This window comes from Emys orbicularis, chromosome 4 (genome assembly GCF_028017835.1).
Source record: "Emys orbicularis isolate rEmyOrb1 chromosome 4, rEmyOrb1.hap1, whole genome shotgun sequence".
Taxonomy (NCBI): Eukaryota; Metazoa; Chordata; order Testudines; family Emydidae; genus Emys; species Emys orbicularis.
The window spans coordinates 14196163-14219127 of NC_088686.1; the positions used below are offsets into that span (position 1 = coordinate 14196163).

Below are 22965 nucleotides of genomic sequence, written 5' to 3' on the forward strand. Positions count from 1 at the left end.
CTGTTCAGCTATTCAGTGTTCTTTATTGCACTACCATTAGGCCAAATGAACCAATCCCTATTACAGAATAATTACTGTAAACATTTATATATAAAATAATCAAAGTAGTTGTTACTGCATCAGGAAAAGCTACCTAAAAGCAGAAAACGTTGTACTCATATAGAAGTCTGGATCAAATGTGTGGAAGGGGGAGGAAGCAGTGGTTGCACTATCCTCTAATTCTGATTATAATCCCAAAGTAACTGTTAATTCTGTTAGTGAAAGAGTTAAATGTTGACAACTGAATTTTCTTCATTTGGCCTCATTGTCAATATGCTACTGAGGGTATGTCTACACTACAGGATTAATCCGAATTTATATAATTCGAATTTAGGAAACCGATTTTATAAATTTGAATGTATTCGGCCACACTAGGCACCATTAATTCGGTGGTGTGCGTCCAAGCTACCGTAGTAGCATCGATTTCCAGAGCGTTGCATTGTGGGTAGCCAATAACATCTAATTGCCAATAACATCGAATTGCGGCCACACTAACCTTAATTCGGATTAACAATACCGATTTTGACGCTACTCCTCTCGTCGAGGAGGAGTACAGAAATCGAATTAAAGGGCTCTTTAATTCGAATTAAATGGCTTCGTTGTGTGGACGGTTCCAGAGTTAATTCGAATTAAAGCCACTAAATCCGAATTAAAGGCGTAGTGTAGACCAGGCCTGAAAGTAATAGAGCACAGTTCACACCTGGTGATGTTTCAGTCTATCGCAGCGGAATCTGGAAGATAGCTTTACATCTGTCAGATTCAGGTGATCTTTGCAGCCATAAAGGCTAGAAATAGTTTTCATTGTAATGAAAGATTAAATTCTTCAGAAACTGATAAGGCCACCAACAAGAGTAGTTACTAATCAATAATTGCAGGGTGGGGAGTGTTGAATGTTGTCTGTACACAACTCATATATGTGGGATATTCTCTGGCCTCCCTCCCCCCCATGCATGATCATCTTGTAGGTTATCCCTCTCAGATGCTGTTGCTCCTCTTGATGGCGCCTTATTGGGATCCTGTACCCTATAATCGCGCTGATCTGCATGAAGGGGTTCATCTGGTATGTGAATGAGAAGTGCATTCATAATATACACAACTTGATTGAGCAGGAAGTTCAGCCCCATGTATAAAGAAATCAGTCCCTCTGGTCATTGTCCATACTTTTAATTTTGAAAAAGTAGGACAAAGGTAGACTGAATTACATCACTTAATAATACTAGGGATGTATATTTAGTCAACTGAGAATCACTGTGGTTATACCTTTTTAAATGTCTGCAAGAAGAAATAGATTTATAATCCACAGATGAGATTTCAGAGGGCACAGCGAATTGTACTTCAAACAAAATATTTTTTACCCTACATTTTATTTCAGAATTCCTTCTTGTTCTGAGACCTTTTTGGTTCAAAAGACTTCTTAGGCTGTATTTGCAGTTCCCCCAGAAGTTGGGGGTGAGAAGGTTATCTTATAATTGAAACCTGACAAATTGTCAACTGATTATGTCATTGCTGCAATGTTTACTTACACATGTGTAACACAATTGTGCAACTGTTCGATGTGGTGTTATAGTATGATTTGATCACATTTTATTGCATATGCCAATTACATTTGCAAAAAAAATTACATTAAAAAGACAGATGAAAGACGAAGGAAAGGGATATCGCCTCCAAGAAAAGTTATTAATGGTAATAGGCACACATTTGTGGCATTTTTTTTGTTTTGTTTAAGCTAGTCACACTACATCTCCTGCCTACCCCATCTACTCCCCACATACAGCTTCTCTGCTACTGAACTTGCATCCTTTCCACCCAACATAAAAGGGAGAGGACAGTCATAAGGTTAGTGAGAAATAATAGATGACTTCATTGTTTTTTTGTAAGCATCAAGGGAGATGTGGGACTTCTGAAAGAGTTAAATGAGAGTCAGCAGCTGAGGAAGGGTTTTTCACATGTAACCCTTGATGTGGTTGTAAAGAAATAGACAATTGGGGTGCAGAGGCTGGCACCATTAGCAGAATGGGTAGAGGTGTAGTCTGATAGACCCATTGTTAGAACTTGGCACAGATAAAAACAGTAAATTCAGCAGATTAGAGTTCTTACAGATTGTATCTCTTGAGTCATACTACATTATATGGCTAGTGTTCAGAGGCTGTTTTTTGCTGGAAACGTGCTTCATCAGTATTTGAGGCACTTTGATACCGTACAGATGAATATCATAAATAAGTACCATATAAATAAATTCCGTTGGCACCAGGTGCTTGGGCCCATACCAAGATATTACCCACCCTAATTTTTCTTTAAACAGTGAGGACAAGGGAAAATTGAATGAAAGCATCATTTAAACCGTGCAACAAACCACTTATTTCACAGAAGGTCCTCCACAGTACAGAAAGCTTTTGAACGCAAGATAGCAGAACCCATTAAGGTTACTGTTTGTTCACATCCATGCTAAAAACCAAGCCATATTTTAGCCATGTCATATTGTAACTGGGACCAACAACATGGCAAATTTCTGAACTTCCACCAATAAATGAGCAACTGGGAGTATTGTTTAACCTTCTTTAAGGTAAAGTTCTATAAGGGAGGCTGTATTATTGCTCTTAGCATTCTTAACTTCCAGCCATACCCAACTCGGAGGCTATTTCTCCCGCAAATAGTGTCTTACTCCAAATGCCAGTGTAACTTAAGACTATTTAACTGAAATGTTGAGGAGCACAGGTCAGCAGGAGCTAGATCCCTAAAAAGATCCATAGGAAAATTCTTTTGTATATCAGCCAGGAAATTAAACTACAGTTATATTTTGAAAAGAGGATCTATAAAAATACATGTGGGACCCTATGTTTCTCTCAGTTAATTCTGTATCAAATTAGATAAATTCATAAATAAATAAAAATGTGTTTTCTAACTGCCTGTGCTGCAAACCTAGCCAAGGATCTGAAAATCAATCTATGTACTTCTGGCTCGTGCACCGATAATAAATAAATAAATAAATAAATTAATGGAGATATCCTATCTCCTAGAACTGGAAGGGACCTTGAAAGGTCATCGAGTCCAGCCCCCTGCCTTCACTAGCAGGACCAAGTACTGATTTTGCCCCAGATCCCTTGGTGGCCCCCTCAAGGATTGAACTCACAACCTTGGGTTTAGCAGGCCAATGCTCCAACCATTGAGCTATCCCTCCCCCCAAAGCTACTTTGAATTAGAACTTGGCTAACAACTCTGAATGAGCCAGAAAAGAATCCAGCTCACTTTCCCATAGAGTAAAAAGTAGACAAAACTACTTGTTGTCAGCAAAGTAAGCACATAGACTCTGAATGTGCACAGGGAACAGATTTGTGGAGTGTGAAACTTTTTTCATCACTTTTATAATTGCTTCACTTGGGGAGGAGGGGAGACTGCATCCTTCCTTCTTCTGAATAAGGTTTGCGTGAAAAAAAGCTTTAAAATAAAAAAAATTAAAAAAGCAAACAGTTTCTACTGTTTTAAAATGAAAATGGAAGAGTCAGGGTGGAGTGGTCCTTAAGAAGGTGGCTGAAGAACTGAAATCTGCCATTTCCAACAAGGAAAACCAAGACATTGTTTCCTTAATAGTCTTTTGACTCAATACTTACTGTTGAAATTCAAGAAGCTAGCACTGCAGGGATGGAAAATATATAAGCAGAAGAAGAATTATCTTCTGGTTAGGATGCGGTATCTATGGTCAATTCTTGGGCTTTGTCACAGGCTTCATGTGGGGCTTTGGACAAATCACTTCGGCCAGGTCTATGGTAACAGCACTTTGCCTGCATAGCTATACCTGTGTACTATTCCAGCAAAGAGCTTGTAGTGTGAATGCAGTTTATTGTGGCAAAACTGCACTTGTGCTGGTATAGCTCATTCTGTACCACCCCTATCCTCCCTCTTCTCTAAGGGCTTTTGCTGGCATGGCTTTATCGACCAGGGAGCATACCTCTTCACACCTCTGACCAACATAGCTATGCTGAAAAAGTTTGTAGAGTAGAGTTGGTTTTAATCTGGCTATACCTCATTTTTCCATCTGTAAAATGAGAATACTGCCTTTCTCCCAATTGCTATCTGTCTTGTCTACTTTAGATCGTTAGCTCTTTATGGCATGTTCTGTCTTTTACTACAATGCCTCGGATTATAGGGCCCTGATTTTGGTTATAGCTAGAAGGTGCTACCATAATGCTTCTAATTATTCCCATATCTACATCTAAGAAGGGTGTATTCTTCATTTCAACTTTTAATATTTTTGAAAGAGTAAGAAAAAGATAAATGAAGGAAACTAACCAGCAAAGTGATGCAGCATTATAAAGTAAGACAAGTCAGTTTGGTAATGTTTGAAAATTTAACAAGTGTGCAACAAGTACTTTCATGCTTTCTCGCATGCTGCCCCCTGTAAATATCCACAAAGCAACCTCATCATGCTTCAAAACCCTCCTTAAAACTCTCCTTTTCTGTGATGCCTACAACAATTTGTCAAGAGTTAGGCTGCTGGTGTGCCAAAACCACTGACAATCATGTGGACCAGTATTGTCTCACTGTTTCCTTATATTACCCCCATCTGTCTCTGTTCTCCTGTAATTTTGTTCTGTTTGTACAGCACCTAACAAAATGGGGTCCTGGTTCATGACTAGGTCTCCTAGGTACTACACTGATACAAATAGTAACTAATAATATCCTCTTCTAAAGTCAACAGAGCAGTTGCTTGTCTGACCAAGGTTATAGTGCTCTCCGAAGGAGACAGTTACTTTCTGCTATTGAACAGCTAGTAAAATGAAACCAACTTCACAAAGTAGTGTTGCGATTACATCATCCTGTCTTCAAAATGCTGCAATAACTATTTGCTTTGCTCGGGTAACACTACTCTGACAGGATGTATTACAGATTTCCATGTCTAAGGCGTCTTTTAAGAAAGTCAGATCAGCTGTATTTTTTTCATTGAGTGCTGATCTGTGCATTAATGTAGAAGCAGCATTTGTTGTCTATATGGAAAATAAATCACCACTTGCAACAAATTTTCTTCTGCGATTTTTACTAAGAAATGTCTGTCATTCTCTAAACCCCAGAAGAGATTCCTAAGATTTCGGAGGATCAGACCATTCTTTTGTGGCTCCTATAACCAAAACAAGTAGAAAAGAGCTACTCGCACAGAAAAGCAATTAAGATAAAACACAGTTCATCTCCTAATAGCATGACTATCAAATCTCCCTCAAAGGTCACCTCTGGAGCAGAAGGTGGGGACGGGGGGGTCCTTTGACCAGACCAGACAAGAAAATATCCTGTGGTCCATACTGTTGATCTGTGCTCAGAATTCATTTTTATCAAAGGAATGATGATCTAGAGCTCCCTACTCTGGTAGATTTGACTGTGATATTTCAATCTTCACACTGTTAGGTAAATAGCCACATGCACTTGTTAATTACTGTGTGAAACAAAATAACTTGCTCAGTTGGAGGGCAGGGGAAGAAAAGAAAATGTTTATTTTCATATATGATTTAAATGGATCAGGAAGTATTTCATGTGTTTTTATACCCTTTTCTTTCAGTGTAGTAATCATAAGCTTGCCTCTTCAGGTAATGAATTCTATCCTTTCTCAATTCCTGTTTCTATTGGCTTTTTGTTTTGCTCTATCCTTTATTCACTTTCCTGTTCTTGATCGTGCTTTTTCCATGCCTAACCCTGATTCCTATGACCTTTGTTCTCTGACTACTTTGTTATTCCCACTGCACTTCGTTCCTCTGCTTTCCTGTCCATCTTCCCACCTCTTCCCATTCTTCCTGCCACAGATCCTTCTGGTTCCAGTATTTCATCCCTTTCCCTATTAGAGGGGCATCATCACAAACATTCTTGCTGTTTTGAATATCAGTAGAAAGGAAAAGAATATTGCTACGTGATCACCTGTTTACACTCTGACTGGTCATCATAGCCAAGCTGATGCTGAAAATGAAAACCAGTTCCTTGTTTGTTTCCTTGTAAATGCCACAGAAAAGTAGAAGAAACAAATGATTTGCTTGTTCCACTCGTTACTTTGTGGGATATATTCTCTGGCTTATATAAGTGATTTGCAGCACATACTACTGTTCAGGGTAGAGACGATAGGACTAATCATGTATGCACACTCCAACACTGGGCATAATTCCACTCGGTGACATTTTCAAGGAAACTGGCATGAGGACAGTTTGAGTTTAAGCATTGAGTCAGAGATGTCAGCACCTGGAACTTAAGTGCAGCTCAGATAAGAAGCTTGTCCTAGAGAGAGGAACAGAACTCAATGTTTAAAAAGACTAATTAAATACAATTTCCTGTTTGGACAACCAGATAGGAGTTTCAGGTTTTCTTTGGACATGACTTAAACTCTTAGCCTGTGACTGAATTTCTTCTGACAAATGGGCCTCCTCTGACAGGACTACATGGATATAAATCAGTAAGGGATACTCAGTAGAATTTGTAAGAATGCCTCATGGCTTCATATGTAACCCCTATATCAACTGATAGAACAAAGAGCAATACAATCAATTTCTTGTCTTGTGGATCAGGAGGCAATAGAGCTTTGCTGTTTGCTTGACTGGCAAGATTTAGGGGAACACATGATGGTGCAAAGGAATTTTATGAATTCTTCTGAGGTATTCATGGCTGTCCATAGTCCAAATTAGTAACAACCCTGTTTTTCTGTGCCAGTTTATTTTGTGCAGCACCATTGCATCCTGTGTTAGGTCGTCACCTCACTGGTTGGCACCATGGCTTGTTAGATATTTTGCCGGCTTTTCTAGCCTTTTGTAATATTCTCTGCAGTTCCGTGTGCTGCCTGCACATTGCAACTTGAATTTTGTACACCTTTTTTCAGTTGTAGGATATTGTCCTCTCAGTTGACTTTTATGAAGGAAGGAAGGAAACTCAGTACTTCAGTCATGGCTTATGGATGAGCACAATAGCTTCATCTTCTGCCTTGGAGAATACCAGCATATTCATGCAGTTCAGGTCTTTGTCAAAATGTTGCCCATAATTGTTATATTTTGTATAAAGCACCTCAAATCCTTCCTGGAATGACTAACACGAGACAGGGCTCCATTTCTGCAGGAAGCTTCTTCATGAAGAAGGCCCTAAATGGAAGTTAGAGGCTGAGATGGTGACAAGGGAAGCTCCATCCTAGTTAGAATTGGAACTTAGTTCTATAGACACTTGCAAAATACACATTTTTGAGTCTGTCATCTATTTATGGCAATATATTATCAATTTATCCTCTTTGTCAATAAATGCAGCATTTATGTAGCAAGAACATTGCAAAGAAATGTTTTGGAACTAAATAGCTTCCAAGGAAAAATTGTGCATGTTTCACATTTCCATTGGTCTCAGGGCAGTGGCACCTTCCTTGTGTTCAAAGCTTGCCAAAATAAATTGAACATTAGAAGAGTCCTGATCTACATAACCAGAATGCACTACTTCTTTCCTAATTGTAGGAGAAGTAGCAGGGATCCATCAGTCTTCATTAGCAATTTTGGATACTATGATATGATGTGTTGACCATCTCGAGGTAGGCAGGGAAGAGGTTAATACTCAGTGACTCACAAGGACTCCTCGGTTTTTTTGCTGATACAGACTAACACGGCTACCACTGAAACCTGTCAGAGAGGACTGCATTTTCTGGCTGACAGTGCAGGGTAGCAAGGCTGGGTCAAGGGTGGAGAAATAATCCTGCAAGCAACTATATAAGAGCATTGATGTGATGTGGAGACTCAGGGAGGAATCCCATCTAGAAAGGTGACTGAAGAGAAAGGAGGGTCCTTTCTCTGGAACTTGACTGAATTGAGTCATGTTTTGAACTTACTTTGAAGTAAGCCATACTATGCTTTTGCTTAGCACTTTGGCAGATGGAAGCCTTCTTGTATTTTTTTCTTTTTAAAGATTAGGGTGGATTAAAAATAGACTTTTTTTTTTACGTAAGCCCTCACCCCCTGGATTTTTTAAATTTATATTAAATACAGGTTTATGTAAAAATAAATTTAAATTTAAAATTGAAATTGACAACTTATATTAAGGCCTAAACTACTTATAATATATTTGTCATTTAAGTTAAATATCAAAAATATTAAGCAATAAATGTTTTCTGCAAGTGCTAAATCAGCTTTAGACAGCAGTAGCCACTTCCACAGGTGCAGAGAGAATATTTACTTCATTCCAATGTATTCAATGATTAGTCTATTCAAAGTTGAGAAATCAATTTGGGGTTGAAAAAGCAGGAAAGCTTTTCTTCTTCTAATCTATGAATAAAAACGAGGTGAAATCTACTAGTTCTGAAAACTTGAATGACATGGTGACCAGAAACAATCAGTTCAATTCACTGACTGCAGATAATGCTTCCTTTGTTTAATAAAACAGTTTTAAATGCATAATGTTTAGATAAACTTTTTTATGTATCCATTTTAAGATCTATTAATACAAAAAATTAAATACTGTTTGAATTTTTAATTGAATTTGGATTTCTGAATAGATTGACACATAAGTCATAAGTTAAGATTAATCATTATGTAATAAATAATCATTCACCATTTTTGTAACATCATAAAAAATGTAAAAATCGAGACTGAATAAACGTAAGTTAAGCTATATAATTTCTTAAATGTGTATAGACATTGTGTATCCTCCTGGTTAGCAAAAAAGGAGCACCAAATTTAATGTAAAGGCTATATTTAGTTGCAAATCAACATGTTTTAATGGTTACCAACTAATGAGAATCAAGTTTTCTTTAGGAAAATAACCAAAAAGTACCAAAGCAAAACATGATTAAACTGATTATTTAAATTAAGATTTCCTGCTGACAGACAAATCATGATTAAAATGAATTATATACATTATTTTGATTTAAATCAATCTACCCTGTGTAGGATTTTTTTTTCAGTAAAGCATATTGCAAAGAGATTTAAATTCTTCTTTGAGTGCTGTCCCTGTAGCAGGTATCTGTGCGTCCTGGTGCCATCGATTGGAGATTTATGGTGGCAGTGTCCGCGCAGGTCACACATGCACAGTAGGCGTCTCGCAGTGCCATTGGTGCCGCGTCTAGCGCACGCACAGCCCAAACCCTCCAGTTCCTTCTCAGCCGTCCTCTGCTGCAGACGGAGTTCGGGGCAGCGCTCGTTACTCTTGCCAAACCTTTTAAAAAAAAATAGTAGTTTAAATAGTTAATCTTTTAAAAGTTCTAATTAGTTTTAGTTAGTGTTAGTGATAATTTTAGGGGGAGGTGGGAGAGTTTACTTTTCCAGTTTACCCTCCCCGCGCCGGGGTTGGTTAACTGTCAGAGATGCCTGGTTCCCCAGGCTTTAAGTGATGCAACTCTTGTTGCAAAGTAATGCCCGTTTCTGACAGACACACTCTGTGGGTGTCCAGTGTCTTAGGGAGATGCATATCCTGCATAAATGCACCCATTGCAGTAATCTGAAAGCGAGAGCCCGGCGTGACTGAGATCTCCACTTGAAAATGATACTGACGGAAAAATCTCTCCAACCAGAGCCAGACCTCCTCTCTGGGCACCCGACATGCAGAGACAGGAGACCTGCCTTCCTCTAAAAGATGGAGGAAGAGGGCACAGAAAGCACCGCAGAAACATAGGCTGCCTCCTGCAGGTCGCTACCCCTGATGCCAACACGTGCTCGGGTGAGCACCTATAGACCGTCCGGGCACCTCTGGCACCACCAAGTCCTGAGTGAAGGAGATAGTCGAGGCACAGATGGCAACATGCCTCCTCCAAGGCACTGAATTCACCCGTAAGGGACCCGGTACTGAGCATCTCCTCAAGCACCATGCCTCCACCCCGGCACTGGCATCAGCTGAGAAAACCAAGTTGGCACTGACCATGCTGACTAAATCAACGCCACATCTTGACGGCACCACCATCCGAACTGACATAGAATCTACTGCAACAGAGTGGCTTGGCTGTGTCAGTGGCACTGCAGTCCCCACTACTCGGTACTGAGGGCTCTCCTGTAAGTTATAGAGGAGATTCCCATACTTCTCATGGCGCAGTACACTTGTCCAGTGATAATGATGATGTGCAGGAACCATGCACTTTCTCGCCGCACCACTCATCTCTGAAAGACCAATGACCACCCTGGAGCCAGATAGGTCCTAAATACCCTTATAACCAGCCAGCTCAACCGTGATACGCTCCACCGTCGATGTATCCGCCGATGGCCTTCCCAATGCAATGGGCATATTGGGAACCCTGGGCAATTTATCGGGGACCCCACACCAGGCCACCCTTGGCTCATAGAGGTGTGCTGAGGTCTAATCCCATGTCTCCCACCCTGCAGCCAATGGAGGCTCAGGACGTTGGGGATGACACAGAAACAGCCACTGATCAGGAAGCGACATCTCCTGCTCACAATACTTCCTGCAGCCAATGGAGGCTCAGGACGTTGGGGATGATGACACAGAAACAGCCACTGATCAGGAAGCGACATCTCCTCACAATACTTCCTCCTCCCCGGATGAGGCAATCATGCCACTGTCACCTATCTCGGCGGATGACTTCAAACAGTTCCAGGAACTCTTTAAGCAGGTCGCCAAAGCCAGGGCATCCCATTGGAGGAAGTGCAGATAAACCAGTACAAGCTGGTACAAATCTTATAACTTGCATCTACTTCCAAAATTGCCCTGCCCATCAATGATGCGATCTTGGAACCAGCTGAGACAGTCTGACAGACACCAGCCTCAATTCCACTGACATGCAAAAGGGCCGATAGAAAGTATTACATCCCCACCAAAGGGGTGGACTTTCTCTTCTCGCACTCGCCTCTCAACTCTTTGGTGATCGCCGCCGCTAACCAACGTGACAAACTACAGTTTCGATCGACCCCACAAGACAACACAAGAGGCTCAACCTCTTTGGATGAAAAATTCACTCCTTGGTGACATTACTATTCTGAGTCACCAACTATTCAGCTTTGCTGGGCAAACATGATTATGATAATTATGAGAAACTCAACTCGTTGACAGTGCAGTTCCCTGAGGAGAGACCATCACAATTCCAGGCCATTGTAAACGAGGGTCAACTCATAGCTAAAACAGCCCTCCAAGTGTCTTTGGACGTCGCGGACACGGAAGCCAGAATCATGGTCACGGCCGTAGTTATGCACTGGGCATCCTGGTTACAATCCTCTGGCATACATAAAGAACTGCAAACCAAGATTGAGGACCTACCTTTAGACCAAGAGAAGCTATTTTCGACAAGACACACGAGGTGCTCCACTTAATGAAGGATTCTCGAGCCACACTTTGCACTTTGTGGATCTACACTCCACTTGCGAAGAGAAGATTAAACCAGCCTTATCAGAAGAACACGGATTCCTCTTCCAACCGACAGCAACAACAGTGGAATATGAGAACCAAAAACATCACCAACGGTAACAGCGACAGAGAGCATCTCACGCTCAACTGTCGACTTCTCAATTGGCTCTGCCCAAGCCACAATTCTGAAATTTTGGTTGAGGATCTGGATGACTTCCCTCACCAGGCAGTGCTTCACCCAATCTGTCCCCATTCTTTGGACATCGCCTTCACCCATTCCACCACATCTGAGCTTCAATAACAGTGGACCAATGGACGTTAGAGATCATACGAACGGGATATACCATCCCCTTTACCTCCCGACCACCTACCAACCCTTCCCCCCCCCCCCCCAATGTCCCTCTTCAGGGACGCTTCTCATGAGCACCTGTTATGACAAGAAGTCGATCATCTTCTACAACTTGGTGCCGTGGAATGAGTACTTTTGCAATACAGGGGGAAGGGGTTCTACTCCCACTACTTGACCCAGAAGGGATGGAGACCTGTCTTGGATCTCATGAAACTCAACTAGTTCATACGCACTCAAAAGTTCAAAATGGTGACACTGGGCACGATACTTCCAGCGCTAGAAAAGGGGGACTGGTTTGCAGTCCTCGACCTACAAGATGCTTATTTTCATATTACCATACACCCTGCTCACAGGAAATTCCTGCGTTTCACAGTAGGACACGAATACTTCCAGTACGGAGTACTACCATTCGGCCTATCCACTGCACCAAGAGTTTTCTCCAAAACCCTAGCGGTGATAGCGGTACATCTACGCAAACAGGGAATAACGATTTTCCCTTACCTGGATGATTGCCTTCTCAAAGGCCCAACTCAACAAGAAGCACTGGACTTAGTACAAACGATCACACTATTCAGGGATCTAGGACTACAAATAAATGAATGAAAATCCGCTCTAATCCCTGTCCAACAACTGGACGTCATCGGGGCACATCTCAATGCTATAGAAGCCAAGGCATCACTGCCCCTGAACAGATTCACAACTCTGACAAACCTTATCTCAGAGGTAAGCGTCAGCTCCCAAATACTGGCTCGAACTGTCCTGCAACTGCTAGGACACATGACAGCCACAACGTTTGTAGTACGACACACAAGACTACATATGCGCTGCCTACCGGGCTGGTTGAGCTCGGTTTACATATCCAGAAAGCACAGCCTTCACAAACGACTTACAGTACCACCCCGTGTCCTGGACTCTCTACATTGGTGGACAAGACCAGAAAATGTATGCATGGGCATCCCGTCCCAACAGGAACCCCCATCAGTAGTAATGACAGACGCCTTGCTGATAGGCTGGGGCACCCACATACATCAGCACACGGTTCAAGGCAAATGGTCTCTTGTGGAGACTCAGCTACATATCAGTCTATTAGAGCTACGCGCGGGTCCGCAATGCCTGCAGACACTTCCGACCTCACATAAAGAACAAATTAATTCACATGATGACCGGTAACATTGCCTACATGTTTTAAATCAATGGACATGGGGGGGCTCGATCTAACTCGCTGTGTGCCGAAGCCATGAAATTCTGGCACTGGTGCATACACCACAGCATAAACATTTTGGCCTCCTTCCTTCCCAGCTGTCAGAATGTGATGGTGAACACGCTAAGTAGGTACTTCTCTCAAGACCATGAAAGGGAAAGGAATGGGAGAGTCTTGCTCTCCATTTTCTGCCGTGGGGCACTCCCCTCATTGACTTGTTCGCATCCATAACGAACCGCAAATGTTCTGCTTGAGAGTGGGGATGGGACCCCGGTCACTGGGGGACGCCTTGCTCATCACATGGGATGCACAATTCATGTACACTTATCCACCGATTCCAATGATGTCATGTGTGATATACAAGATACGAACAGACAAGGCTAAAGTTATCCTCATAGTTCCGACATGGCCCAGACAAGCATGGTACCCTTACCTGATGTGCATGGTGATATGCGCCCCTCGAGCTCTCCCTTGTTGTCCGGACATACTGTCTCAGAACAACGGTCGCACTCTTCACCCGAAGCTGGAGAAACTCCACCTACAAGCGTGGCCCCTGCATGGTTCCATAATGGCAAACTAGCCTGCTCAGAACAAGTTAAACACGTGTAACTAAACAGCAAGAAGGTGACCACGCATAATACTTACCTTCAAAAATGAAAGAGATTCTCCTCCCATTGTCAAGAAAAACACTTGACTGCTTCCACAGCACCCCTACTAGTAGTGTTGGAATACCTACTGGAGCTGAAACGCTTTGGTTTAGCAATGAGCTCGATCAAAGTCTGTCTTACAGCCATTACTGCATTCCATCACGAGATGGATGGGAACTCAATGTTTGCGCACCCAAATACTAAATGCTTCCTCCTGGGTCTCCAGAACATTTACCCAGAAGTTCGCCAACCCACCCCAGCCTGGGACCTCAATCTGGTGTTGAAATGCCTCACCACACCACTATTTGAACCCTTAGCCACCTGTTCCCTGCTGCATTTATCCATGAAAGTGGTATTTCTGCTTTCCGTAACTTCTACCAGACGGATGAGTGAGTTTGGGGCACTCATGGCCGATGCTCCCTACACAATATTCTTCAAAGACAAGGTCATGCTACGTCCACACCCAAAATTCCTACCGAAGATAACATCAGCCTATGATATGAACCAACCAGTCCATCTTCCCATGTTCTATCCCAGGCCTTACGGCACTCCAACGGAGGCCGTTTTGCATACTTTGGACGTTAGGTGGACGTTAGCGTTTTACTTGGAAAGGACCAAACCTTTCGGGAAATCTCCTAGACTTTTTGTTTCTATTACCAAGCATTCAAAAGGCTGCGCAATATCCACTCAGAGATTGTCTAAATGGATCTCCACATGCATTCAACAGTGCTATTGTATTCGGAATACTGACGCTCCTACGCATATCCGAGCGCATTCCACATGATCTGTTTCTATCTCGATAGCGTTCCTCAACAATTTTCCGATATTAGAGATTTGTAGGGCGGCCACTTGGGCCTCTGTCCACACATTCACTGAGCACTATGCAATCACTCAAGACTCTGCGGCTGACACCATAGTTGGCCTAACCGTACTTACCTCTACAATGCAAATGAACCTGATGTGGAGTACCCACAGAGACAGCACTCGAAGAAGAGAAGGTTACTCACCTTGTGCAATAACTGAGGTTCTTCCAGATGTGTGTCCCTGTATGTGCTCCACTATCCGCCCTCCTCCCCTCTATTTCTGAGTTCACCACTAGGAGTCTGCGGTAGAGAAGGAACTGGAGGGCTCGGGTCATGCGCGCGCTAGATGCAGCACCAACGGCACCACGAGATGCCTACTGTGCATGCCTGACTTGTGTGGACACTGCTGCCATAAATCTCTGATTGGTGCCAGGAGGCACAGACACCTGAAGTGGAGCATCCACAGGGAGACACATCTCAAAGAACCTCCGTTACTGCACAAGGTGAGTAACTGTCTCTTCTGGCTCAGACTTCTGTCACAGCTATGTTGTGGCATAAAGGACTTGTGATCTCACTTAGGCTATTTGATCTACATAGAAAGTTGTACCAGTCTAATTAAAGGTGTAATTTTATACCAATTTAGTTAAACCAGTGCAACTTCTATGTTAAGGTAAGCCCTTAGAACTCTATGAATGAGTGAAAGATGTACCAGGGACTTACTGGCTAGAGACTGATATTTGAATGATTAGTGGGATATGCTCGGAAATGATATGGGGTGGTGGAAACAGCAAAGTGTGGACAATATTCTTGTGAGAAAATTGCAGTTTTCTTTCTTAGCACCCCAACACTCCCCCCCCCCCCAAAAGACAGCCTTTTGATCTTTTTTTATGATCTCTGCTTTTTGGATTGTTGTTGTCTTCTCTGCTAGCTCTCCATAAGTAGCTAGTCTGCCTTTGTTGCTATTCATAAGACATCCTAAATCAATCAAATGAAACTAACATGATTTGTTGTTTTACTGTTTTCCTAAAAGGTTCTGAGTAGCAGTAGTCATACTGACCAGAGTCCTGTATATTTCAGTCTACTGCACTGTGTGGGGAAACTAGGAATGACAGCAGAGGCACTGTAGCTTTTTTTGCAGGCTCAGAAAGACAGTGCTTTGCTCCTAGGTGAAAGTGTCCTAGGTGCAAATCTATATTTTTAAAGCCCAGCTTGGAGCAGAAGTGAAGAACTTCCCTGTTGACTAAAATTGTATGTAGAGTGACATTATTGTCATTAATCATACTTCCACAAAAACATGTTAAACCACGTATGCGTTCATCTAATGCTCTCTTCAGAGAGCTTTATGCTGTAGGCCAGGGGCGGGCAAACTTTTTGGCCTGAGGGCCGCATTGGGTTTTGGAAATTGTATGGAGGGCTGGATAGGGGAGGGGGTCGTGGCCCGGCCCCCACCTCCTTCCTGCCCTAGCCAACCCTCCCTGTTCCCTGTCACCTGACCGCCCCCAGACCCCCGCCGCCCCATCCAACCTCTCCTCTCATTCGTGACAGCCCCGCCCGGACCCCTGCCCCATCTGACTGCCCCCTGCTACCACATCCAACCCACCCTCCTTCCTGACTGCCCCCCTGGGACCCCTGCCCCCATTCAACCCCCTATTCCCCCCGACCCCTATCCACACCCCTGACCACCACCCCAAACTCCCCTGCCCTCTATCCAACCCCCCCTTCTCCGTGCCCCCTTACCGCGCTGCCTGGAGCACTGGTGGCGCCTCAGCCGTGCCGCCCGGCTGGAGCCATGCCACACCACTGCCGCCACCACACAGCTCAGAGACGGGGTCAGGTCAGGCTCTGCAGCTGTGCTGTACCAGGAGCTCACAGCCCCACCGCCCAGAGCATTGCACTGGTGGCAGAGCGGTCGAGCTGAGGCTGCGGGGGGGGGAGGCGAGCCTCCCGGGCCAGGAGCTCAGGGGCCGGACAGGACAGTCCCGCGGGCCGTAGTTTGCCCTCCCCTGCTGTAGGCTCTGAATAACTAAATTTCCTAGGATGAGTTCTACAACCACATTGTGACAGGTTTCAGAGTACCAGCCGTGTTAGTCTGTATCCGCAAAAAGAACAGGAGTACTTGTGGCACCTTAGAAACTAACAAATTTATTAGAGCATCGTGCTTATCCTCTGGTCTGATTATATTCACTGCTACATTAGATTTTAAAAATATATTAATTAACACATGCAAACATCTCACCTTTAAATTCTAGTCTAGACAAGATAGCAAGAGCTTTGACCTACCCTTATATTGGTGATGAAACTAACTTAACTGGAGTGGGGGGTAGATAGATTACTCCAAAAATTAACTGAACAGTTTTCCATTGAGGATTGCTAAAGTTGTATATGGTCAGTCTGCCTTAATAAAAGGTCTCGTAGTCAAAGACATTGTCCTTTCAAAAATGTATACAAAAAAAGTAATGAAAAGGGAAATACTAACTTAAAAAGCACACCTCTGTCTGAATATTTTGTTTCTATTTCTGTTAAAAGTTAACTCCTAAAACCCTTGTAATTTAAAGATTAGAGGAAAAAATCTAGTGTGTGTAGTTTGCATTGACAAGCACTTTGTGTATAGCCAGTTTTACTGTATTCTCTGTATATTCACTTTCTCTTTTTGTGCAAATGGTTGAGACGGTAGCAAGGGGTAAGAAATACTTTACAAAACATGAAATTGCTCTGCCAAATTCTTATTTTATACTCACATTTTCAAGTCCTGAATTAAAACTTGAAATTATTGAATTGATTAAATTCCATTAATACTTTTTATACTATTGAAGTTCATTCCAAAACATTCAAGGAATGTTATAGTGGAATAAATGAGCTGTAGTTTTCTAGGAAATAATTCCATTTTTGAATTATTGTAAGACTGTATAAATGAGTGGGGTTTAGGTCAGTATATGATTTCATTGGGATGATATAGCTGGAGAGAGAAATGCATTGTTAAGATGGTATACTCTAGCAATTGTGGCATGACCCTTTTCATATGTGTAATATTTTGTATATGCTTTTAAGACTTAGATAACAGTATATACAGTGTGCATGCCTTAGCTACAGTTGCTACGGGAATATTTTTTTTAATTAATTTGTTCAAATCCAGAATATTGTGGTAATATAATTTTAGCTATATTTCTTATATTAAATAATGTAGAACAAACGTGCACTTTGGCCACTGCAGCTCCAAATAAACGTACGGTATATTTTTACAAATGCATATCCAGAGGCCTTGTCTACACTATACAGTTTTGTCGACAAAAGTCAGTTTTTGTCAACAAAACTGGGGAGGTGTACACTCAATAATGTTCCTGCTGCTGATTTAATTCTCCTGCTATGCCGACATAATAAAACCACCTCGACAAACGGCATAGAGCTTTTTGCAACAAAGTTAGAGCAACACAGTGTCAGTATAGACTGTGCGCTTGCTTATGTTGCCCTAAGTAGCCTCCAGGATGTGTCCCACGATGCCCATCGTGACTACTGGTAAGCAGTTTCTACTCTGCTGCAGGTACACAGCATACACCCCTTAAAGCCCCAGGAATTTCCACTTCCTGTTTGCTCGGTGTGGACAGCTCACCTTACATCTTCCTAGCTGACAATGCTTGCTTTCTGCATCAAACGCAGTCCCGCATGAAGTGCACTGGAGTTGCTGGATCTGTTGGGTCTGTGGGGAGAGGAGGCTGTGCAGTCACAGCTCTGATCCAGCTGTAGGAGCTTTGACACCTATGAGCAGATTGCTCGTGCTGTGGATGAGAAGGGGCATGAAAGGGATACGTGTCAGTGCCGTGCGAAGATCAAGGAGCTGAGGCAGGTGTACCAGAAGGCAAGAGAGGCAAACCATCGCTCTGGTATGGTGCCAAAAACATGCCACTTCATGAAATAATGCAGGATCAGCCACGTTGCATTCATAATGTTCATCACAAGACTGGTGAGCAGTGCAGGATCCATGCTTTCAGGCAGAGATGGCAGGTGCAAAGTTTATGGGAGCAGTTGAAAAACAACATGAAACCTAGTCAGAAACCCTGGGAATTATGGGACAGAAAAAACTGCATCATGGGGCAATGATCCTGCCCTCATGGTGCACTGCGATCCCTTCCCAAAACTCCTAGCAGGAGAAGGTGGTGATTTTCACAGTGGGGTCGCTACCCACAGTGCTAGAGCACCAACCGTGGATGCACTGCGCTGACACAAGGATCGTTGTATGAATATGCATAAGCAATGTAATTACACTGGTTTATGATTGTCATTGTAACTTAAGTCAACTTAATTCTGTAATGTAGATATGGCTATATACAGAATTTTGTTCATAGGCAGCATATACATATATTTGAATATACTCTCACTTTCAGATCAAATGTAAATACTCAAAGAACATAAGAATGGCCATACTGGGTCAGACCAATGGTCCATCTAGCCAAGCATCCTGTCTTCCAACAATGGCCAATGCCAAGTGCTTCAGAGGGAATGAACTTGAACAGGTAACTGTCATCCAGTCCCAGCTTCTGACAGTCGGAGGCTAAGGACACCCAGGGCATTGATGGACCTACCCTCCATGAACTTATCTAATTCTTTTTGAACCTCGTTATGTTTTTGACCCTCACAACATCCCCTGGAAATCAGGTCGACATTGCATTATGTGAAGAAGTACATTGTTTGTTTTGAACCTGCTGCCTATTAATTTCATTGGGTGACCCCTGGTTCTTGTGTTCATGTGAAGGAGTAAATAACACTTCCTTATTCATTTTCTCCATACCATTCATGATTTTATAGACCTCTTATCATATTTCCCCCTTAGGTGTCCCTTTCCCAGCTGAAAAGTCCCAGTCTTTTTAATCTCTCGTGATATTGAAGCTGTTACATACCCTTAATTATTTTTGCTGCCCTTCTGTACCTTTTCCCATTTTAATATCTTTTTTGAGATGGGTGACCAGAACTGCACGTAGTATTCAGAGTGTACCATGGATTTATAAAGTAGCATTATGATATTTTCTGTCATGTTATCTATCCCTTTCCTAGCGGTTCCTAGCATTGTTAGCTTTTTTTGACTGCTATTGCACATTGAGTGGACATTTTCAGAGAACTACCCACAATGACTTCAAGATCTTTCTTGAGTGATAACAGCTAATTTAGATCCCATTTCTATTTTGTATGTATAGTTTGGATTGTGTGCATTACTTTGCATTTATCAACATTGAATTTCATCTCCTATTTTGTTGCCCAGACACCCAGTTTTGTGAGATCCCTTTGTAACTCTTCACAGTTTGTTTTGGACTTATCTTGAGCAATTTTGTATCATCTGCAAAATTTGCCACTTAACTGTTTATCCCTTTTTCCTCTTGGGCTGTGTGCGCTAGAGTATGCACATTTCGCTTCCAAAGGAGTAGAGTGGGGGTGGGGATAGAAATTATCTAGAAAGCTACCAGGATTAATTTGTTCCTTAGAGATATTTAATGTTCTGCTGGAATAAAGTGTTGCTGTCATCCTTAAGACAGTGTGGATCAGTTCCTTTATATGCATGTTTACCCCTTGAAAAACAACACACATAAGTGAAATGTTCTGTCAGCATAGCAGCCTTGTTTGCAGGGCACACTGAAGTTGGGGACTCTTTCCTAGTCAATTTTATGCTTGGCCTATTAATCATCAGGTGGAATAGGACTTTTCCAGCTTTTCTTTATCTTGTGTTGCATCACGACAGGTTGCACACTCCAAATGGTGCAAAACTTCTGAGAATGTAAAATTTGAGCTGATTTGGGTGATTTAATGACTACGTAGTTAAACTGGTAGGGATTAAAAGGGCAAAATGAATGGCTAGGGTGTGAGAGTACAGAGCAGTCAAGATAGACCAGTCGATTTACACTATTTAAAAGCATAATAGGGGTTTTTGGGCACAAATATATGCTTGGTTCTCTGTGCCCACATAAGAGTGAATAAAGAAAATATTAAAATAAAATTTGCTTGCTGCATATATGAAATGTGAATTTCTAATACTTGTAATTTTATTTCCAATCAGATTTCTGCAAACATGTTAAAGGTAGTTTTCCTCCTTGAAGTATAAGCACACAGAAAGTTTGAAGTTTTAAACACAACTGGGCCATAAAATAGACATCTGAGAAGTTAGTTGCTGTAAAAACTAACCAAAAGTCTAAGATGTCTATGCTAGTTAAAATAGTTTGAATGGTGGTTTTTGTTATACTTATTTTCACTACAAGTGTTTTGATGAAAACCACAGACACGAAACTAGTGTAAACCCTTCTTCATGCATGGTTACAGCTTAAATATTTACAAAAGCATACAGAGTACACTCAGTTAGTAGTGAGGTCCTTACTTAAATCAACAACAAAAGCAAAACAAGTCAGTTCAAAGTTAAAGGCTGACGTTTTAGTTAACTCATTATTATGTAAAATATTGAGTTAAGTACCAAAAGTCAGCCATCAATTTTAATTTCCCATCTTCATTTGTGTCTTACCTTAATATTATTTAAGTAACATTTTCTATATTTAATAGTTTCTAGTAACATGTTTAAATGGTTACTTGTTTTGTAGAAATAGCTTAACAATAATATTCTTTTTTCCTTAGAACTGAAGGAACAAGTCATCATGGGAGCATTTTTAGACAAGCCAAAGATGGAGAAGCATAATGCCCAAGGGCAGGGTAATGGGCTACGTTATGGGCTAAGTAGTATGCAAGGTTGGCGAGTTGAGATGGAGGATGCACATACAGCTGTTATTGGTTTGCCAAATGGACTTGATGGATGGTCATTTTTTGCGGTATATGATGGGCATGCTGGATCCCAGGTTGCCAAATACTGCTGTGAGCATTTATTAGATCACATCACAAGCAACCAGGATTTTAAAGGGTCTGATGGACCACCCTCTGTGGAAAGTGTAAAGAGTGGAATCAGAACAGGTTTTCTGCAAATTGATGAACATATGAGAGTAATCTCTGAGAAGAAACATGGTGCAGATAGAAGCGGGTCGACAGCGGTGGGTGTCATGATTTCTCCTCAACACACTTACTTCATCAACTGTGGAGACTCAAGAGGTTTACTTTGTAGAAACAGGAAGGTTCACTTCTTCACACAAGATCACAAACCAAGTAATCCACTGGAGAAAGAGCGTATACAGAATGCAGGTGGTTCTGTAATGATTCAACGTGTGAATGGCTCTCTTGCTGTGTCTAGAGCTCTTGGGGACTTCGATTACAAATGTGTCCATGGGAAAGGCCCTACAGAGCAACTTGTCTCACCTGAGCCTGAAGTTTATGAAATTGAGAGATCAGAAGAAGATGATCAGTTTATCATACTGGCTTGTGATGGTATCTGGGATGTTATGGGAAATGAAGAGCTCTGTGACTTTGTAAGATCCAGACTCGAAGTCACTGATGACCTTGAGAAAGTTTGCAATGAGATAGTCGACACCTGCTTGTACAAGGTAGCCAGAATTTTAAGAGGAGAAACCTATTATGTTTTCAGTACAGTAGTAGGAGTTTTTCTGTTATCAACAAGATGAAAATAAATTTCAGTTCAGATCTATAGAGTAGCTGAAGTTTAGTTTCTGTACAATTTTGTAAAAATAACTATATGATGCAATCATTCTACCGTTGAGCCACTTACTAGAATGCCATTGGGGATATAACTAGGAACAGCAAATAGTAAGGGCACCTGGGCTTCAATAATGGGTCTCCTTATTTGGTTAGGAGTTTAAATCATCTAAAAATACGTTGTGCTCTATTGCAAATCAGCACTTTTAAACAATGACTAAGGGAAACAGTGCCCTTTTTGCTGTTTCACAATGTAGTAAAAATGGATTTTAAAACATTTGATAGAAATATCAGGTCTTATCACGTTTCGCATACAGACTGAATTACTTGAGAACTGGTGGTATTGGTATGAGTGGAAAATTTAGTAGCTGAGGAGAAATGATCTATTTCTAAGATTAAAGAAAGGAAATGGAAAAAATGTATAAGTAGCTTTTATACCTTACAAAAAAGTAAATAAAGGGCACAAACAATTTTATTTTTTCCTCTTCTGTCATTGGGAAATGTAGCATTTCTGGCTGAATCATACCAAAACCGTTGCAAAATGATTGAATTTTGATTTCTAAAATTAAGAACTTCAATTAACTACTGAAATCTTTGATCTGATTTTTTTAAATTGTTCCTTATATAATTTTACTTCTGCATAAAAAAATCTTTTATTATACAATTACTTACAAATTATTTTGTATAGCTTTTTGGTGTCCAAAAGTCCAACTAATTATATCTGCTCAAGAAGACAGGCACAATTTTTACTTAACGAATACAGATTTTGTGATTGTTTTTATATGCAATGAGTCCGAATTTGTATGTTTCTATAAACAAAATGAAAGGTTGTTCTGTTGTTCAATAGGACAGACTGAACATTGTTAAAATTTCAGTGTTTGTTTTAACTTTCCCTAGACAAGCATTTAATTCTATTTATAAAACTGAGCTTTGATATGTAAGCTGTAAATAAAGGCAAGATAGCATCATTAGTATTGGCACCATTTCTCTAAAGAGGTGTGAAACAATGACCCCGTTAACTATGTAATAGTTTTCTAGAGACAAGTGGGTGAGGTAATATCTTTTATTGGACCAATT

The 22965-nt window shown here is 41.5% G+C and overlaps 1 protein-coding gene across 2 annotated transcripts in view; it reads left to right on the top strand.

Annotated features, from left to right (window-relative positions):
* The window catches only part of PPM1A (protein phosphatase, Mg2+/Mn2+ dependent 1A), a 48689-nt gene that overhangs the window by 8171 nt on the left and 17553 nt on the right, over nt 1-22965 (top strand). For both annotated transcript variants that reach the window (XM_065402363.1, XM_065402362.1), the window contains exon 2: nt 20926-21779. In XM_065402363.1, the coding sequence (XP_065258435.1) occupies nt 20946-21779 (834 nt within the window). In that variant the 5' untranslated portion in view covers nt 20926-20945. The remainder of the gene's footprint in view (nt 1-20925; nt 21780-22965) is intronic.